Source organism: Marmota monax, unplaced genomic scaffold (assembly GCF_021218885.2).
Source record: "Marmota monax isolate L192 unplaced genomic scaffold, Marmota_monax_Labrador192_F-V1.1 WCK01_AAM20220418_F8-fsc00024, whole genome shotgun sequence".
Taxonomy (NCBI): domain Eukaryota; kingdom Metazoa; phylum Chordata; class Mammalia; order Rodentia; family Sciuridae; genus Marmota; species Marmota monax.
The window spans coordinates 35,060,425-35,079,459 of record NW_026695224.1 but is presented as its reverse complement, the minus strand read 5'-3'; the positions used below and the strand labels follow the sequence as shown (position 1 = coordinate 35,079,459).

Here is a 19,035-nt window from a genome sequence, read left to right as displayed (position 1 = left end):
ACAGGCTGCAGAGGGCAGCTGACAGCTCAGCACAGTGAGAGGCCAGCTGCTGGCTTGGGCCAACTGGGCCTCGACAAAGCACTTAGCCTGCAGCCCCAGGAGGGCTTGCAGAGGGCTTCCTGCAGCAGTGCAGGGGCCTTCACAGACAGGACACTGGCGCTGACATTAGTGAATAAGTCGAGCACTTGCAAAGGCCCCTGTGGAAGAAGAGGTAGCCCAGAGGTGGCTCTGCCGTATGAGGATAGCTCACGCTGTGAGAAGGGTTGTTGGAAGCACCGGGCCCAAGTGACAACCTTCCTCTGGCTCATCCTGGAGGTTTGCTGCTCTAGGGTTCCGGGATCCCCGCCCTCCCCGAGACCACAGGCTGACACCAGAAGCAGCAATCACAGCAGCAAACGCTGGCACGCCAGGTGGTCTTCCTGTGGCCTGGCATCGTCAAACATCACGGGCCATGTGGCCAGGGTGACCAAACAACCTGCCATCCGCATGCAGACCCTTTCATGCCTGAGAGCAGCACTGTTGGTGTTTATGCTGAGACAAGAGGCGCTACCCACGGGCTCTTGCTCCAGGGGGATGGCTGGCATCGAGTCGTGTCTGTTTAGTGGAAAGGGGCCTCACAGCAGCCCCAGCAGCCCCGAGCAGACAGGCCACCTGCTCACCTGCTGCGTCTCCCTGTGCCTGCAGCTGGCCCCACTCCTGAGCTTCTGCCCCTACCATCTTAGCTCACGCACCCAACAGAGCCCTGTGCCTGCTGCTGAGTGTCCTGTGGCTCCAAACCAAGGTCAATACCACAGGGAACCGGGACTTTGCCCGTCCACCCGCCCTCCCGTCCTCCTGTGCTCACAGCAGCTCCCCATCAGGTTTTCTAACTCCCTGGTGGACTCACCAAGCTGTTTACCAGACCAGAGCACAGTGACCTGAGTTGTGTGTCCCCAGCGAAGGCCACTTGTCCCCATGCAAGCACTCCGAGCCAAACCACACACCATCTCACACAACAATCTGGGACAGGCACGGATTGAAATTTAACCATCTCAGGGGTTTGGGTGAGCTCCTCAAAGAGGCGGTATGCCTCACTCACTGTCCTGACCAAAGCGTGGTCCGAAGGGGAAGTCGCCCTCCTTGGGGAACAGCCAGAGATGTTCAGGGTCACAGTGCTGGGGAGGGACCCCTGCAAGCCCTCAGCTGCGGCCTTCTTGGTCAAGCAGATGTGGGGAACTTCCCAAGGTCATGCAGCAAGGCCAGCACGATGGTGCTCCCAGCGTTCCTGCACCCAGAAAAGTCAGAATGAGGCAGGTGAGTAGCTCTGCAGGCGTCCCGGGTGCTGCTGGAAGTCTGTAGAGTCGCAGGAAAGTTTCCAAAATGAGAGCGTCCCAAGCAAGCCAGCTTGGTTTGAGGTTTCTGCTGTCTCTTTTGCATTTGATGACCCTGAGTAGGTCATTTACCCTCCATTTCCTGGGTCAGCAGGAGGATGTGCTGCTGGGGACAAGGGGTCCTCAGTGCTCTCGACCTTGGATGGGCCCTTCCTCTTTCTGGTCTTACTTCGATGCTTCCTCTGTGCACCCAGGGCCTGCGTCCACGGCTGTAGGTTCTGTTCTAACTCCAGCATCTCACTTGCTCCTGCAAGAGAAGGCGGGGCTCCTGGGCAGACCCACTGGAGATGGCACCAGTGACACTTCAGGGGGCTGACCCACAGCCCTGAGCCTCAGTGTCCGCGTCCGTAAAACAGGCATGCCTAGATGCTGTGTCCCAGGCACAGGGGCACAACAAGCGTGAAAACCTGGTGCACATCAGACTCCGGGTGGACATTCCAGCCTCTCCAGGGCTGCCCCGGAGGGACACCAACCTGATGTTGAACCCCATCTGGAAACCACAGGAGCCCCTGGGCTCTGCACTGGCTCCGCTGGGAGGCAACTTTGGCCTGCAGTGGGGGCACTTGGCCTGAGGGGGGACGCCATCCCTGGGCACTCCTGGTCCAACTTCAGGAGGACTCTGGTCAGTAGCTGCTCTGTGGGGCTTCCGGGAGTCAGCAGGGAGAGGAGAGCCACGTCTGCACCCCACACAGAAGGGTCTGGAGCAAAAACCTCATTACCCCCCTTCACTGTCCCATCCCCAACCCCTGTCCCTTCGGCAACAGGGACATTCCACATGGGGTCCCTAGAGTAGTAGCATCACCTGGGCCCCGCCCCAGACCTGCCTCTAAGGTCTCAACAGGGAAGGGAAGACACTAATGCAGAATGTGGATCTCCCCGGGCCCCTCAACACTGATTCCCAGAGGTGACTTCCACGAACAGCTTTGGGCCAGCCTGGGACACTGCTCCTCGCCCACAGAAATGTGATTGCAGGTGCTGGAGGCTGTTCAAAATACACTTGCCTGAAGTGTAGACACCTTCAAACCTATCCTCCCTTCTCTTCTTAGCATACCCCTCAACAGCACCAGAACACCAGATCAGAATGCTGGCCCTATCACCTTGTAGCTGTGTGCCCCTGGGCAAGCATCCTAACCTCTCTGAGCCTGAGGTTTATCACCTGTAAAAGGTAGTTAATAACAGCTTTCACCACACAACGGTGTTGGAAGAATGAAGTGAGGCGCTTCCTGGGAAGGCATGGGGCAGTGCTTGGCCGAGCGACTACCCGCTGGAGGGCACCTGCTGCTAGGAGCCCTCGTGGATGTATCTGCCAACCACAGGTCTGGCCGCTCCCCGGAGCAGCCTTGGCCGCTTTATGTGGCGTGCAGCGTCTCTGCGGGGCGTGAGGCAAGAGAAGGGGCAAGTATGTGTCCGTAACTGTTGCAGTGCGTCCCAGTGCACGCTGTCCTAGCTGACCTCGGTAGGCCTGTTGCAGAGGTGCGCCCCAACACACTGTAATCCTCGTCCCCACACTCCAGAAAACGGCATCTGGGGAGTGCTGACCGGGGAGCAGGCAGAGCCGGCTCGGGGCCCAGTGTCTCTGCCTGGCACGTTTAAAGCATTTAAAACGGCACTTGGACACTGGAGGCTTCGCATGAATTCTGCATTTTTATCTTCTCTTGAAAGAGCCAAAGGACTGCAGAAGGCTGTCACTGCCCAGGCTGAGAGCCACTGCCCACTAGGTGCACTTTCCACGTCCCACCGTCCTCACCTCTCCCAGCTGCCTCCTGCGAGGGTGAGGGTCACTGATCACCTCACCTCTTCATTTACCGAACTTTCCTTGAAATAGGGCCCCTCAGGAGGGAAACCAGGCACCCGACTCTAATGGTGGAACTTCAGGTCTTGGGAGAGTGGAGGGCAGGGTGGGTGGCTTCCCCTGTCAGCCACCAAGAGCTGGCGAGCCAAGGCAGCCATTCAGCAGGGACTCAAGAAGGCTGGGTCTCAGTCGGGGCTAGTTCCCTGGTCTGTAAAGGGCAGGTGGCCAACGACGCCAGGGCTTTCCACCCAGCACTAGTGTGTCAGAGGCCATGTAAGCACAGGCATATGAAGGGGCAGAGGGCCTGCTCACACTCTGGTTAGAGACACCACGGTTGCCATGCACGTCACCTGTGGTGGGAAAGCAGGAAGGAAAACTGGAACATAAAGCAGAAAACCCACCTACCGTCACCACCACCATTTCCCACAAGAAGGACTTTTCTGTTTTATTTATTCATTTATTTTTGTGGTGCTGGGGACTGAGTCCAGGGCCTTGTGCATGCAGAGCAAGCACTCCACCACCTGAGCAACATCCCCAGTCCCCAAGAGGGACTTTTATCACCGAAGTAGAAAATATATAATCTCAGAATAAATACTCTACGTTTCTACAATCTTTACGTCTAATTTAGAAAAGTGTGATGTGTCCTACTGGCCTCTGATGCTTACTTGTTAAACACCACCTCCTAAAAACAGTTCATCAGTATGTTAAAGAACAAAACGCAGCGCTAGCCATTAGACTCTCAGGGTGGGAGAGATGGTCCCAGTAGGACTATAATTCTTAATTCTCAGTTTTCTAGAATTTTTCTGAAAATGCCCTTTGACCCTCAACTCTGTGGGTAGGAGTTTATAGGAAAGAAAATAATCCAGATGAGTGTACAGAGAACTAAGACAAACTTCATTACAGCTGTTTAAATTTATGAAAAGTTGGGAAAATTCTAAATATCATCACTAAAGAATCCGGTTTAAAAATCATGGCATAGCCAGGTATGGCAGCAAACACCTGGAATCCCAGCAGCTCAGAAAGCAGAGGCAGGAGGATCCCAAGTTCAAGGCCAGCCTCGGCTGCTTAGCAAGGGCCTAAGTGGTGTGTAGTGCAAGTGCATCACTAAAAAGTAATCCCTGGGCTGGGGGTGGCTCCGTGTTTAGCGCTTGCCCTGGGTTCGTCCCCAGCACTGGGAAAAAAAAAAAAAAACCCACCAAAATCGCACCATTGTTATTTCACCATCAGATGAGCTCTTGGTGCTTACCAGACGACATGCAGAATAGGATCCTTGTTCATTTTGTTCATTTAAAAAAATGGGGGGCAGGGGGGTGCGCTGCGGCTGTGGCTCAGTGGTGAGCACTTTCCCAGCATATGTGAGGCATGGGGTTGGATCCTCAGCACCCCATAGAATAAATAAATAAAGAAATAAAGGTATTATGTCCACCTACAACTTAAAAAAAAAAAAACCTCTCTATGAGGGCATTTCCCCAGAAAGCAGCCTGGGCCCTTCCACCTGGGGAGCAGCCCTGAGCAGCTTCTTTTACTCCTACAAACCTTTCTGTGTTTTCTGAAATATTCTTTTTATTTTTTTTAGTTGTTGATGGACCTTTATTTTATTGGCTTACTTATATGTGGTGCTGGGAATCGGACGGAGTGCCTCGCACGTTCGAGGCAAGCGCTCTGCCACCAAGCTACACCCCCAGCCCCTCCGAAATATTCCTGATCCTGGATCTTCCTTTAAAATCAAGCTCAAGACGCTTGGGGGTGGACCTGGAGTGAGGGGCAACTCTGCTGAGCTCCCGAGGCTACTCCTGCGGGTGGCGTACGTCCTGTGACCCTTCCCACAGGACAGGGCCCGATGCACTGTGTGGCCTGCCCTCCCCAGGCCCCTGCTGGGCTCCCCGTGGCCACACTCTGGACAGTGCACGCAGGTCGAGGCCCTCCTAGCACATGCAGGCAGAGTCTCCACTCTGGGAGGGAAGGAGGTTCCAAGTCTCGGGGTCCAGAGCGCCTGAGTGAAGAGCCCTGGGAAGGCACATAGGGCTTAGCAGACGGGTGGCCTGGGGACTCCCGGGATCCCTGCTGCGCCGGCTTTCCCCTGCGCAGGCCCTGGGCTGTGTCCGCCATCTCCATCCAGTGGCTCAGTCAGGGTCTCTCTCCCTGTGTCCCTAGGCCAGGTCTCCAAGTCAGAGGGCACCAGGCAATCTCCCATCAACATCCAGCGGAGGGACAGTGTCTACGACCCCCATCTGCAGCCGCTCAGAGTGTCCTATGACCCCGCGTCCTGTCGGTGCATCTGGAACACCGGCTACTTCTTCCAGGTAGAATTTGACGATGCTGCTGAGCAGTCAGGTGAGTCTGTCTGGCTGGGGGTCTGTCTCCTCTTCTGTTGCACCATGAGTGGGGTCACAAGTTTAGGAAGGGGGGATGAGAGCAGTACCCTTCCTTCCTGACACCGTGTCGGCAGGGAACAGGAGGCCCAGGAAGACTGAGGGAAGGGGCCGGGGACAGGGAGATGATGCCCCCTGAGGAGGGGAGGCCCCTTCACCTGCCCAAACGCAGGTTTAAGGGGACGAGCCTTGCTGAGGTGGGGCAGCTCCCTCTAGGCTGGGCAGAGGTCAGAGCCAGGCGGCCTGGTGGCACACTGTGGGTGCCACTTCTCAGGTGAAGCTGCTGAGCGCAGAGCTGGGAAGCTCAGACCCCCAGCCACCAGCCAAGGCCAGATGGCACCCTGTCACCCCAGCAGCCTCTGGGCTCCTTTTTGCTCTGTGCGTGAGGAATTCCCACATTAATTACGGCTTCTTTCCTATTGCAAGTGGCAGACACACAACTCCAACTGGCTTAAGCAAAGAGGGAAATTCGTTGCGTCCCCAGGACAGGGCCATGTCCGGGGTGTGTAGCCCCACAGCCTGCATCTCAGCGCCCTCTCTGGGCTCTGCTCTCTCTGGTGGCCTCAGGCTGGCTTGGGCTTGGCCATGACTTTCCTGAGGGTGGCAAAGGTGAAAGTTCAACCTCCCTCAGAGCAAGCAGCAAAGACCCTCCCAGCAAGTCAGCCACAGTCCTGGGCTGAAGCTGCAGTCCCAGCCTCGGCCACCGGCCTGGGCTGAGTGGATCACAGTGACTCTGGCTAGCCGGGGGATGACCCAGCCCTGGAGCAAGCTGTGGCCAAGAGCGGAGGCAAGTGACTCCCCTCAGGACCGCAGGAGTGAACAGAGTAAGAAGGAGGTCCCCGGGACATGGCGGCCTCCCGTGACCAGAGCGCCCCTGCTGTTAGGCCGCAGCCACTGTGTAGCTACTCCTGTCTGTGTAAAATGGGCCCCAGCCAGCGTCGAGGACCCCTGCTAAGTGCTGACCCGCTCTTGCCAACTGCTGCCCGGGATGGGAGACCGAGTCCACGCTGCGTGGTTTCCTCCCGCCAGCCACTAGGGACCTTGAGCACTCCTTTCTCAGTCCCCAAAACATTCACAGTGGCGGCCACGGCTCTCTACCAGCAGGCCTGGGGACAATGTTCTCCACCGGCACAGTGCCAAGGTGGCCTGCTCAAGAGCTCAGCTACTTGACACTCAGGCTTGGAACAGAGCATGCGTCACTGGGGGACCTGGCTCCACAGCCCAGGGCAGACACGGGTGCGTCCTCACGCGTGACATGTCCACTTTGTGCAGACTCAACATCCAGCGCCTGAGGCTCCCGTTGCTTGGCCACCGCAGGCTCCTTCTTGCCCCCCAGCCCTACCTCCCGAGTGTCCTCTGCACAGACCCCACGTCCAGCCCCATGGAACGTCCATCTGTCTATGCGACCTGCTCTCCTTCCCCCTGTTGTCCTCTCACCCTAACACCGTCTCCATCTTCACCTAATGAACACAGACTCATTCCTTGGGGCTCAGCTGGGACGTCACCCCCACAGGAGGCTGTCCTTGTGTCCTGGCCAGTGTAGTGTAGGTCCCCCACAGCAGCCCTCCTTGCCTGGCATAACACTCCTGACCCTGTTCCCGTCACTCTCTCCTTCTCTGTCCCCGCAGAGCACAGGCTGCTGGAACTCGTCCCACAGTACTGAGCGCATGCACAGCTCGGTGTGAGTGAGAGGTTTCTCCTTTGACACGTCCACAGCTGGCCAGGTGCCTTCTGATGGACGCTTTCCTAAGGTGTGCTTCTCCATCCATGTCTCTGCTTCCTTCCTGTTTGGGGGGCAGTGGCTGTGGCAATGGCAAGTCTCTGCTTGGGTGACAGTGCAGTGGCCTCAGTGGTGGCAACCCCGGCGGCTCTGACAGCAGTGTTGCTGTTCCCTGGGCTCCCACTCGTGACAGGCACCGGGCAAGGCCACACCTGCAGCTGGGCCTCTGCCTTCATGTTCCATGAAGATGTAGCCAGAGTGGACCTCAGCACATGGCCCCAGAGGCTGGGCTCAAGTCCACCTGGCTTTCAGACCAGAGGTGACACTGACGGCCTCGGAGCTGACTCCCCGGGGCACGTGAGCTCCTGTTCTGGAGCTCTGGGAGGGCCTCTCTGCCAGGCCAGCACAGGTGAAGCCCTGGCCCCCAGCTGTGGCCCTCACGGGCCTGGGAGAGTTGTGAAGACCTTCCTCTGCCCTGTGATGGCCACTTGGCCCCCTGGTGGCCCCCTGTGGCACGGCGTGATGTGGAGTTTTCACGGTCTTCCATCTTGTTTTGTCTTTAGCAAGTCCTGGGACTGAAGCTTAGGGCACTTCACCAAGCCACACCCCAGCCCTTTGTATTTTGAGACAAGGTGTGGCTAAGTGGCTCAGGCTGGCCTTGAACGTGGACCCTCCTGCCTCAGTCTCTCCAGGAGCTGGGATTACAGGCGGGCACCCCAAGCCCAGCTTCTTTTATTCCAGTGTTTAGCCTTAAAACCGCAGGGTCTGACCAAAGCCTGCTTATTCTGGTAAAAGCCCTGAGCTGTGGGTACTGTCAGCAGCGTCCTGGTGGCAGCAGAGGCTGTATTATCCGAGGCCACCAGTGCCAAAGCCTGCTGGCGGAGGGTGTGGAGTGGGGCTGGCACGCTAGAGCCCTTCCCCTGAGGACCTCTTTTTGAACTAAAGGACTGCCCTGACACCGAGCGGCACTCTGAAGGGTCAGTCAGAAATCGTTTCATCTGAGTCTGTGGCCTCAGGCTGGGTTCAGCTTACTGGCAAGTGGCACTTGGCTCGAAGCCTGCTGTGAAAGCTGGGGGATCAGCAGACCTGGCTCGGGTCACTGGGTCCTGGGCAGGTGACAACTCCCTGAGCCTCAGTTTCCTGACTGCAGTTAGGCTGCTCTGCGGGTCAGAGCGCGGGTCAGTCTGTTGGGTTCACAAAGGTCCCTGCCCAGTGCCCGGGCAGAGGCGCTCCGGACCTGCCCGCTAGCCGTGCTCACAGCACGCACTGAGAGTCCTGCACCGCGGGACCTGCATGAGCAGGGGAGGGCACGCGGAGAACCCGGGACACGAGACCCTGGCCACTGAGAGCCGGGCTCGGGCTCGGCCCGCGTCCCAGAGGGGAGCCAAGGCCGGGAGGGGTGGATTCCTGCACCAGGCTCCCAGTGGAGGAGCCAGGTGAGCCTGGAGACCCAGTCCTGACACTGCGCCGCAGTGTGCTTACGGCAGAAAGCCACAGAACAGGGATTTCCAGTCTTTAAATAAACACCCTGGCCATTGGCTGGCGGCTGTCTTGCCAGTCAGTCCTAATTTTGGAAACATTGTCACGGTGGGAATCTTCTGTTCCAACTTGAACATGCCCAAGCTGTGGCCCCTCCCTGGCCGCCCCTCCCCGGCTTTAGCTGCAGAGGCTCCTCCTGGCCTTCTCCAGCAAGGGCTGTGCTTCTGCTCCCGCCCTTTCTCCTGGAAGGCCCCCCCATTCCTGGTCCGTTTCCACCTACGTGCCACCAGGGGGCGCTCCAGCCCAGCCCAAGACCCAGGAACCCTCAGCCCGTTTCCTTACAGAGACTTGGGGAGACCAGGCCAGCCTTTCACACTCCCTCCCAGCAGAGCTGCGCAGGTGTCTCCCCTGGTTTTATTTAATTACGCAGCAGTTTTTGTTGTTGTTCTGTTTTGGTTTTTGGTGTGTGTGCGAGCTGGCTGGGTCTCCAGCCCGGGGTAACCATGGTTTCAATCAAGACCCTTGTTTACACGCAAGTGAGCAGACGCCCGCCGTCTGCAGAACAGGCCCCGTGAAGGAGGAACATTCTGCCTTGCCATGGGAAGGTGCCCAGGATCCCAAAGGACAGACTCCGACTGAAAGTTTCTTACTTAAATGGGTGTTGTGTTTTGCTGCTGGTGAGGCGTTTCTGTGAAGCGTTCTGGGCAGCTGGGCCTCTGGGGAAGAGTGCTCACAAATCCAGGCCCCGCGGCGTCCTGCTGCAGGGGCCAGAGCCAGCCTTCTGGGGTCCAGGCCGACCTGCAGGGCTTCACGTCCCTGAGGAGGGCAGGGCTTCACGTCCCCGAGGAGGGCAGGGCTCGGCAGTCGCCTGCACCTCCCTGTCTCTGGGCTGTGCTCCTGCTCTCCGCTGCTCGGCAGGTCTAGGTGACTCCTGTTTCTCCTAACCCAGCTGCAGGCCCTGGAGGATAGAGCCGGCCGCAGAGCCAAGCCCTTCCTCTGCCTCCGGACACGGCAGAGCCAAAGCGCCCAGCGGTCCCCACCAGGAAGGAGGGCCGGGCGACTTTGTGGGTAAGCCCTGCTGGTGGAAGTCCAGCCGCGTCCAGCTGGTGCAGGACCCATGCTTTTCTGGGGACATCATTCCTTAGGGAGACCTGCTCCTGTGCCTACCCAGGGTCCTAGGATGTGTGAGCTGGAGGGGACAACGAGCAACAGCTGGCAGCTCTTTTTTAAAAATAGTGAAGGAGTTGGAGTCCTGAAAGGCTCTGTGATGTGTGGTCACCACCAGCATCGTCACCATCACCTGACAGCATCTCACAAAGTGACAGTGTCTCCGTTTTCCTGCCAGCAGGCCTCCTTTTAGAGGTAGAGATGATCTGGCTCAGAGAAGCTAAGCCACCTGCCCAAGATCACACAGCGAGTTGGAGGCAAACTCGACTTGCCAATCCAGTCTTTGAGTACTTGTAGTGTCCTGTGGATTCTTCTAGAAATCCTAGACAGTTCCCAAGCTGCCTGGAAAAAGGCAAAATCCCACTGTGACACACAGACCTGCTTATCCAGTGGCTGGATGACTGGACAAACAAGTCGATGACCATTCCCATTCCTTCCTTCACCTGCAGGGGTCCACAGGCACCTTCAAGGACCCTTCCTTGAACTAAGTGCTGAACCGGGTGGAAAGAGAAAGGGGCCTTGCCCTGAGATATGACAGGGTGACCCTTGGCTGGGCCTTGTCAACTGCATCCACCAGATTGCATCCAGTCCAGCTGTCCAGGGCGTCAGCATAGAGAGGATGCTGTCATGCGCGGCTGTCCCCGTGGTCCCTCCAGCTCGCCCCCCCTGTGGCTAACAGGTGCATCTGGTGCCGTGAGGACCCTGGGGTGGCCAGGACTGCTATCCCTTCCAGGGGGCTCTCCTGGCCTGGCAGAATTGGCCAGCCGCGGCGGCTCACACCCCATGCCTTCTGCTGCGAGGACTTCCTGTGAGGACAAATGCACTGGGTGCTCCGTGACATCCTTCACCCAGGGACATTCCCCTGTGCTGGCCACTCCGGGACCTGACAGCAGCAAGGCCCGGGAGGGCCATGCAGAGCACACTGTGCAGCGGGTGAAGCCGGCCCCGCGAGCTGCCAGAGCCACTCCCCAGCTCTGCAGCCAGTACCGCGCAGTGGCCGTCCCCGGGCACCAGGCACTCCTTCCGGCTGAAAAGGAGAAGCCCGACTGTCTCCACATGAGCAGCAACTAGGGTTGAACCACAGGAGTCTGCCGAAGTGCAGATCCCAGCCCTGCCCTGGACTGTGGAGCCAGTTCCCCCAGGGATCCAGGCTGTGTTCTGAGCCTGAGTGTCAAGCTAGCCAAGCTCCTGAGGAGGCCACCCTGGGCACTGTGCTGGTAAGCACCACCGTAGCCCGAGGGGAACTCAGAGTCACAAACTGCGCTTTCATTCGCAGGGATCAGCGGGGGGCCTTTGGAAAACCACTACAGACTGAGGCAGTTCCACTTCCACTGGGGAGCAGTGGACGAGCGGGGCTCGGAGCACACGGTGGACGGCCACGCGTACCCGGCCGAGGTTCGTAGGTGACGTGGGCCAGGCAGCGCGAGTCCCGGTGTTTTCCATGTGCCAGGCTCTCCTGCAGATGCCAGCCTTCCCAGATGCCCAGATGTGAGGCACTTCCTGGGACCCAGGACTTTCAGTGCTCCGGGCAGAGCAGTTAGCATCCACCACCCACTTTATCACACCATTGTCCAAAGAGGAGGGTGATGCAGGCATGCTCAGTTAGCAGAAGAAGAGACAGGGGGTCTGAATGGTGATGATCATCACAGTGGAGTGGTCAGTGGTGACTTTCAGACACAGAAAGAACTGGACCAGCATCCATGAGGCTGCCATCTCCACCCTGTGAGTACCACACTGCCTTGTCCACTGGTCACACCACTGTCCCCACTGAACCCTGAATCTGTGTGCCTCCCAAGTGACGGGTTGGTTTGGTTCATCTTGTCCCATGGTGCCCATGGGGGATGTGTGCCTGAGCTCTGCCTGCTGGCACCTCTGCTCTTGCACACAGAGGCACTGCAGGGTGGGCTGTGGTCCTCCTCCCCTGAGTGTTCCTCGACTGCCAGGGTAACAAGTGAGGGCAGGGGACCCACGGGGCTGTCTCCGAGTCAGGCTGGGCCTGGTCCCTGCTGGCCGTCTCTGGGGTGTGGAGGTCAGGTGGGAAGGCAAACCTGGCTGCAAAGAGGGGGTCTGTGAAGGGGAATGACTCAGGGGGGCCTGCGGGCCCTGCAGCCCCCATTTCTAGGGCCTTGAGCCCCAGCCGCGGGGAGCTCCAGGTGGGCAGCGTCAGACACACCCTGGATCCCAGGGGCTCGTGGCCAGGCAACTGGCTCCTGCTGGGAGTGAGGTCTGCGAAGAGCACATGGGCCCAGTGCCTCGGCAGAGTGCAGTGCTGGCCAGAGAGGGCTCCTCAGCACCCAGGAGCCCAGGGACTCGAGGCCTGGGCCACCTCTAAGCCAGGCACTTAGCAGAAACACGAACACTCGTCCCTGGGTCCTGCAGGGCACTGGCCCCAGTACCCTTGGGTACCAACCCGCCAGTGCTCAAGCCCATCATGTGCCTGTGCGCAGGATTCATCCCGTCCTGTAGGCTCTAGGCCATCTGCAGGTCACCTGCCACCCACACCAGAGTTCTGCTCCTTCAGCCCAGACACAGCATCTTGACCCAAGGCCTTTAATCTGCGGTGGTCTGAATCCCCCAGTGTAGCTCCCAAGACAGAGGGCCAGCTGCACAGAGGCCCAGGCCCTACTGGGGAGCCACACCATCCCCTGGACACTGGCCAACCTCCCACTCCCACTCCCGTGAGGGACCCCTCCCCAGCTCACCCCCAGCCTCCAGGCAAACCCATCTCATCTGCCAACTCTGGTGTGGAGTCCAGCAGACGCCCGCCACCCCAGATCCATTTTCCTACATCAGAAACTGAAGGAGTGTTAGAGCCACAGGCGAAGTTCAGGGCTGGGCTCCAGGGTCAGGAGGGGGCAGCATCTGGGACCCACTTGCCCTGTTGCAGTCCTGGGCTGTGTCTGGCGTAATCCCGTGGCCCTCTTCTACCTTGTAGTCACAGTGGCCTCCGCCTTGCCCCATGCCTGTGGCCTTGACAAGTGCCTGGGAGCCCCAGGGTGCTGGCCTCCTGCGCGCCGGGCGGCCATAACACGATTCACTAACGTGATGAAGTGGCCCCTGTGTCAGCCCCATGGAGGCCGAGCGCCTGGTGTTTCCAGCCGCACCCGACGCTCACACCTGGCCACTGTGTTTCAGCTGCACCTGGTTCACTGGAACGCTGTGAAGTACCCAGCTTACGAGGAAGCTGTCCTGGGGGAGAAGGGCCTGGCCGTGCTGGCCGTGTTCCTGCAGGTAAGGACACCCGCAGGGCTGCAGCACTGGGCGGCCCCTCTCACAGCCCCACACAGAGGCATGTTCTCAGCCCCCTCCCTGCTCACGTCTGTGCCTGTGCCATGCAGGTGGGGGCCCGCCACGAGGCCCTGCAGAGGCTGGTGGACGTCTTGCCAGAAATAAAGCACAAGGTGAGTTCCATGTCTGGGGAGCAGCTAGCTGGACGGGCGGACTGTTCAGAGGAGCCCCCGTGGGCGGGGAGGGTGCAGTGGCAGGGGCATGTGGCACCAGCGCTGTGCTGGGACTGGGGTGGGGTTCCCAGTGGGTCCTGCCTGGCTCCGGGAGGCCCTCTCCCCTCAGGGACTCGCAGTTGTACTGCTGCCCCCAGACCCCGTTCTTCCTCAGCTCGTCTGCTGGGGTCGATTTGGGTGTCCCAGGATCAGGCAGCTTTCTGAGGGTCGGACACTCCTGCCTGCCCGTGGGACTGCCCTTATCATCACTGATTTGCTTTTAAAAGTCTTTAGCTTGGTCGAGGCGATGACATCCACTGGTCATAAAGTTCCTTCTAAAGCAAATCAGAACCTCACTCCTGACCCTGTGCCACCGGGCATGCTCTGGGAAGGTCTTAATTCAGATCACCCCTGTCCTGGAGAACATGGAGTCCAGAGAGGGAAGGGAAGCTGTGGTGTGGCCAGCAGCCCCGGGCCCGGCTGGTCCTGCCTGTCCCTACAGGCGCCCTTTGCACACCTTAGTCACTGGCATGGCTCAGAAAGGTGACAAGGAGAACAATGTTGCTTTTCTCCAAGGTCAGCCCAGAGGGGACTTTGATGGAGAGGTGGAAATTCCAAAGAAAAGGGTTTATTTATTTAGTACCGAACAAAAGAGTCCCCAGGAGGAAGGAGCCAAGGTGGCCGCCGGAGTGGCGGGGGCTCTTCCCCCTGGGCCGCAGGGCCGAGTGGCTGCACTTGAAAGCCAGGCAGCCCCTTCCTTGCCAGCCGTAGAGGCTTTGATCTCCCACCTCCTCCCCTTGGTGCTGACCTCCAAGCCGGTCGCTTCCCCCCTCAGAGGGCCTCAAGGCCAAGGTGCCAGGCCCCTGCCAGAATAAACCTGGGGTGCGGATGTTTCCCAACCAGCCCCCAACCCGGGCAGGGTGGGCTCCACCTCTTGGTGGGAAAGAAGAAAGCTGGCGGCACAGCCATGTTTATGGGGGTCTGATTTCCTCCCCTGGGTCTGCAGAGCTCTTCCCCCATGAGCTCACACAGAATGTTCTGGGCAAACCCCCAGGGAGCCCTGGGTTGGGGACTATCGAGGAAGTGCTGCCAGGGCTTAGTTCTGGTTCCAATGCTGATCGCTGGGCCACAGTCTCCCCATGAAGAATAAGGCCGAGACTCCAGAGATGAGGGGACTTTACGAGGCGGAGGCCAGCCTTGGAGGGCCTCAAGGTCAGGGGATGGGAGGCACCTGAAGGTCACCTGGCCCAGCTTTCCGGTCTGCAAGCCTCGACTTCTGGGCGTTCCCACAGCAGCACAGTGTGAGCAGAGCCCTGGGGCAGCCCTTCAGAGGCTGATCCACCAGTTCTGAGCCGCGGGGCTCAGGGCAAGTACTCAGCCTCTCAGAGCCTGGATGCCCGCTCTGTGGAGACACAGCAGGGGGCACACCTGGGCTTCCTGATCAGGCGGTCCCCAGGGGAGGGGAGGGCAGACCCACACCTGCTGCCTGACGCCTGGGGACTGCTACTCAGCACTGAGTTTGAGTCCCCTGGCTGCAGTGGCCTTTGTCACGACAGTGCTCTTCCTTAGCTACCCCAGCGTTGTGCCCTTGGAGAGTCCTTGAGACTCGGAGACCACAGCCTGGAGGGCAACTCTGACTCCCAGTGGTTGGGCGGTAGTAGGAGTGGCTCTGGGCCGGGTGGCTTGCTGTGCCACTCACTCCGGGTACTCTGTGAGTCCCTCCCCAGGGGGGGCCACCTGAAGCAGCCCACTCCTCCCTGGGGTTCCAAGCTCAGGAGACCAGTCACTTGGCACCACCACTCCTCCAGGCCAGGCTGCCCTGAGCCCAGCACCAGAGCTGGGAGACAACCGGCAGGGATCCAGGTGTCCCTCCCTGCTCCGGCCCTCCCCCGGGGCCTCCTAAGCACAGCGGCTCAGGGCAACCACTTCGACAGGGTGCTCCGGCCTCAAGAGCACAGCTTCAAGAAGGAGACAGGTGGACTCACGGTCCCTTCCATGCCTTGGCTTCCACAGCCACCCCGCGTCACTTCTGTGACGTCCTGCCCACCACCCAGCCATAGGAACCTGCCTGGGCTCAAGCGGGGAGACAGCACCTCCAAATTTTGCTGGGAGGGAAATGATAGCACTCTACATAGGTCTCATCTTCAATCTCTCAAATGGCCCCATGGGTCCTTCCTCTGGGTTAGGACTCTCACCTCTTGGGGAACCAGAGGTCAGTGAGGCGAGGAACCTGCCCTGGGGCATACAGCCAGTAGGTGGGGACAGTTCATCGAGGGCAGTGCCACCTGCAGCCAGCCACCAAGACGCCCTGCATCACAGCGCCCGCCGTCTGGGCCCCCACACAGCTCCAGCGCCCTCCCGCTGCGCCCTCCGCCACTGCCCTTTGCTCCTGCCCCGGAGTTTTGCCTTTTCTCCCCAATTTCACGCTCTCTGGCTGAGTCCTGTGGACTTTCGTGTGGAACGCCCATCCTAGGAAAGTAGGACAGCGGCTTACGGACCAGGACAGTGGTGTTACCGCTGTTGACCGCTTCCCCAATGTTGAAGTATAACACCAGAGAAGCACGCCGAGGCGAGGTCAGAGTGGAAAGTAGAGGTTTATTAAAGGACAGCAGAAAAGACTTCTCCTGGAGGAAGAAGGGGACCAAGAGATGGAATCCGTGGAAGTGCGGTGGTCTCCCCACTTATAGTTCCTTCAGTGATGGAATGTAGGTGGGAAGGCCCGAGGGTGGGGCCCAGGTGGGCCAAAGAAGTCATCTGGGCAGGAAGGACTTCTGAGTCAGCATCTTCAAGTTTGCTGGGAGCTGTTCATTAACACTTCTTTGGGATGGGCTCTGGGCCTTGGGGACATTAACATTCCAGGAGTTGTCCTGCATTTCCTGGACTTCATTAACATTCCAAGAGTTGTTCTGCTTTTCCGGGAATTCATTCTCAACCTGGCCTCCATTTTGGATCTTACTCGATATTAGACCCGATTTATCTAACTACACGGACTACCTGACTTTAAATCTGGCTTCAGTGGGACCCTGGAGTAGGCGCCTTTACCCCATGGCCACCCCACACACCGGGTGCCCCAGTGTCGCCTTCTAGCCAGGTGCCTTGAGGTCCTTGAGGAAGGGCCTTGACGTGGGGGGTCATCTGCGGTGGAACATGACCAGAGCATTCACACATGCACACACAGTGTGACCAGCCCCGAGGACACGTGCAGGGGCAGAAGGCCACATGTCCGAGACCCCTCACATCCAAGACACCCAGCACCAGCAACCCCGGAGCTGGGAAGCAGACCGGCACCCCGGTGAGGGGTCCTCTGCGGTGAGAAGACCAGGATGTGGGGTCCCACACTGCACTGTTCAGGCCCGAGCAGGAAAGCGGGCCCCCACTTCAGTGTGGATGACACATGAGGACGTTAGCTCAGGGGAATCGGCCAGCACAACCGACCGAGCGCAGGCCTCCACTCAGGGAGGTACGTGGAGTGGTCACCACCAGCCAGCAAGGGGCACGGTAGACACCAGGGCTCCCTTGGGGAGCTGGTGGGTGGGATGGCGTTGGGTGTGGAGGGTGGCACAGTCCCAGAGCCCAAGATGGCTGCACAGCGGGGGACGTGCAGGTGCCCTGCTGCCTTGGTAAAAGCCGGTGGGGACCAGCGCGTCCCCGTGTTTCATCACAGTAGAGCAGTGTGAGCTTTCCACGGCCAGAGGCATGAGAAGGAGCGCTTTCCAGGGAAGTCGTGAGTCTGGGTGGAAACCTCTTGTCCCTGCTTCAGAACTAGGCAGTGGCAGCTGCCTAGAGTGGCCTGTTGGGGAAGTACCTCCCCCGACGCAGGGCGGTCGCCCCACTCCCCCGATCCAGCACTGACACCATGGCCCCCCGGTTCTTGCTCCCAGGACATGCGGGCGGCCATGGGCCCCTTCAGCCCCTCCTGTCTGCTGCCTGCCTGCCAGGATTACTGGACCTACTCGGGCTCCCTCACCACCCCGCCCATGGCAGAATCTGTCACCTGGATCATCCAGAAGCAGCCCGTCGAGGTGGCTGCAAGCCAGGTGAGTGGGCTGGGACGGGGTCGTGGCCTGTGTGGGGGTCTCCTCCTGGGGCAGCTCCACTAAACTCTGTGCAGGAGCACCCTGGAGCTCGCCCTCGGGCACCACTGATGTCCCTGCCCTGCCCTGACTGGGAGGAATCCCAGCTGTGTGGGCTGGTGGAGAAGGCGCCGGGCTCCGCCTGTCACGGGTCTCCTGACACGGAGCTGCTGGGGTTAGGGTTAGGGTTAGGGTTGGGGTTGGATTGGGGGGAGATAGCTGGACCCTCGCAGTCCCTGAGCCCAGTGTTTGCACAGGACCTGCTCACGTCCCCAATATACCCCAGGTCATCCCTCGGTTACTTCTAATACTTAACACGACGTAGGTGTCATGTAAATGGTTCTTTGTTCGGGGATAATGAACAGAGGAAATGTCTGCACATGTTCAGTACAGACAGAATTTTTTTGGGGGTAGTAGTTTTAACTTCTGCATTGGTTGAATCCGAGGATGCAGAACCCACAGATGTGGAGGAGTGGCAGTGTGCGCTAGTCACCTATGACTGTGTAACAAAGAGCTCCAAACTTAATCACTGATAGTGGGTATTTATTTTCTCTCAAAGTCTCTGTGGGCTTAGGAACTGGCTGGTCCTTGCTTGCAGTCCCTTGTGGGGTTACGGTGCCCTGCGAGCAGGAACTGCTCCCTCCTGACAGCTCGGTGGGGGCTGGAGGACTCATCCCCAGGTGCTGGCACAAGGCTGCTGGCTGTTGGATGGGGGCCTTACTTCCTGTCCTTGTGGCTGTCCCCGGGGCTTTCGAGTATTCATATGGTAGATGGTTTCCTCCAGAGAAAGTGGCCTTAAAGACCAAGCTGCCAATCGTGATGCCCTCTAAGACCTTCCCTTGGGAGCCGCCTGGCATCACGTCCAGTGTCCTCCACACAGGGCCATCCCTGATCTGGCATAGGAGGGGCCTGTGCAAGGTGTGAGGGACCCAGGGGCAGGACGGCTCCCTGCACTCTCCGTGGCTCTCTCTTCCAGGTCTCCGCCTTCCGGGAGCTCCTGTTCTCCCCGCTCGGTGAAGAGGAGGAGATCATGGTGGACAACTGTCGCCCACGCCAGCCCCTGATGGGCCGGAGGGTCCGCTCGTCCTTCAGGCCACTGAAGTGGGGATGAGGTCCTAGAACCATCATGTCCACATAGTAGGCAGCGCGGACCGTGCGAGGGCTCCCACTCTGCTGACTGTGCTTCTCGGATTAAAAGAGAGGAAGAGTGTTGTCCCCATGATGTGCTTCTAAGTTGCAAGGGAAAGAAATCACTAAGGACGCCTCAGAGCACAGGGAACAGATGCTGAATGTCCTTGTCTTGTGGGACCCAGGGCAGGCAAGTAGAAGGTGGTCCCCGGGGCCAGCAGCCACCCAGGCCAAGGCTGCCCACTCGCCTCTCTCAGCTATACTCGTCCCCCTGCGTAGGGGTGTCCTCCACTGTCCACTCTCAAGGCCACCCCAGAGTCCCCACACCACACAAGACCAGGACTAACACCCTTCTCCCCAGTTCCAAGTCCCTGGGGGTCTCAGAGTCCTTGGCCACTGGAACACAGAAGGAGGGACTGTGTGGCCTAGAACAGTGGTGAGCTCCATTTGGGAAGCCAGGGGTCTGAAGTCGGGGTGTCTCAGGGCTGCGTCCC

The 19,035-nt window shown here is 59.1% G+C and overlaps 1 protein-coding gene across 1 annotated transcript; it reads left to right on the top strand.

Moving 5' to 3' along the window:
• Positions 1-1,001: 1,001 nt before the first annotated feature.
• Ca5a (carbonic anhydrase 5A) lies at positions 1,002-18,633 on the top strand. The gene is made up of 7 exons (XM_046435125.2): positions 1,002-1,293; positions 5,317-5,496; positions 11,177-11,295; positions 13,036-13,131; positions 13,239-13,301; positions 17,222-17,377; positions 18,390-18,633. Exons 1-7 carry the CDS (start codon positions 1,137-1,139, stop codon positions 18,522-18,524), a joined length of 906 nt encoding a protein of 301 aa, XP_046291081.1. The 5' UTR covers positions 1,002-1,136; the 3' UTR covers positions 18,525-18,633.
• Positions 18,634-19,035: the final 402 nt, after the last annotated feature.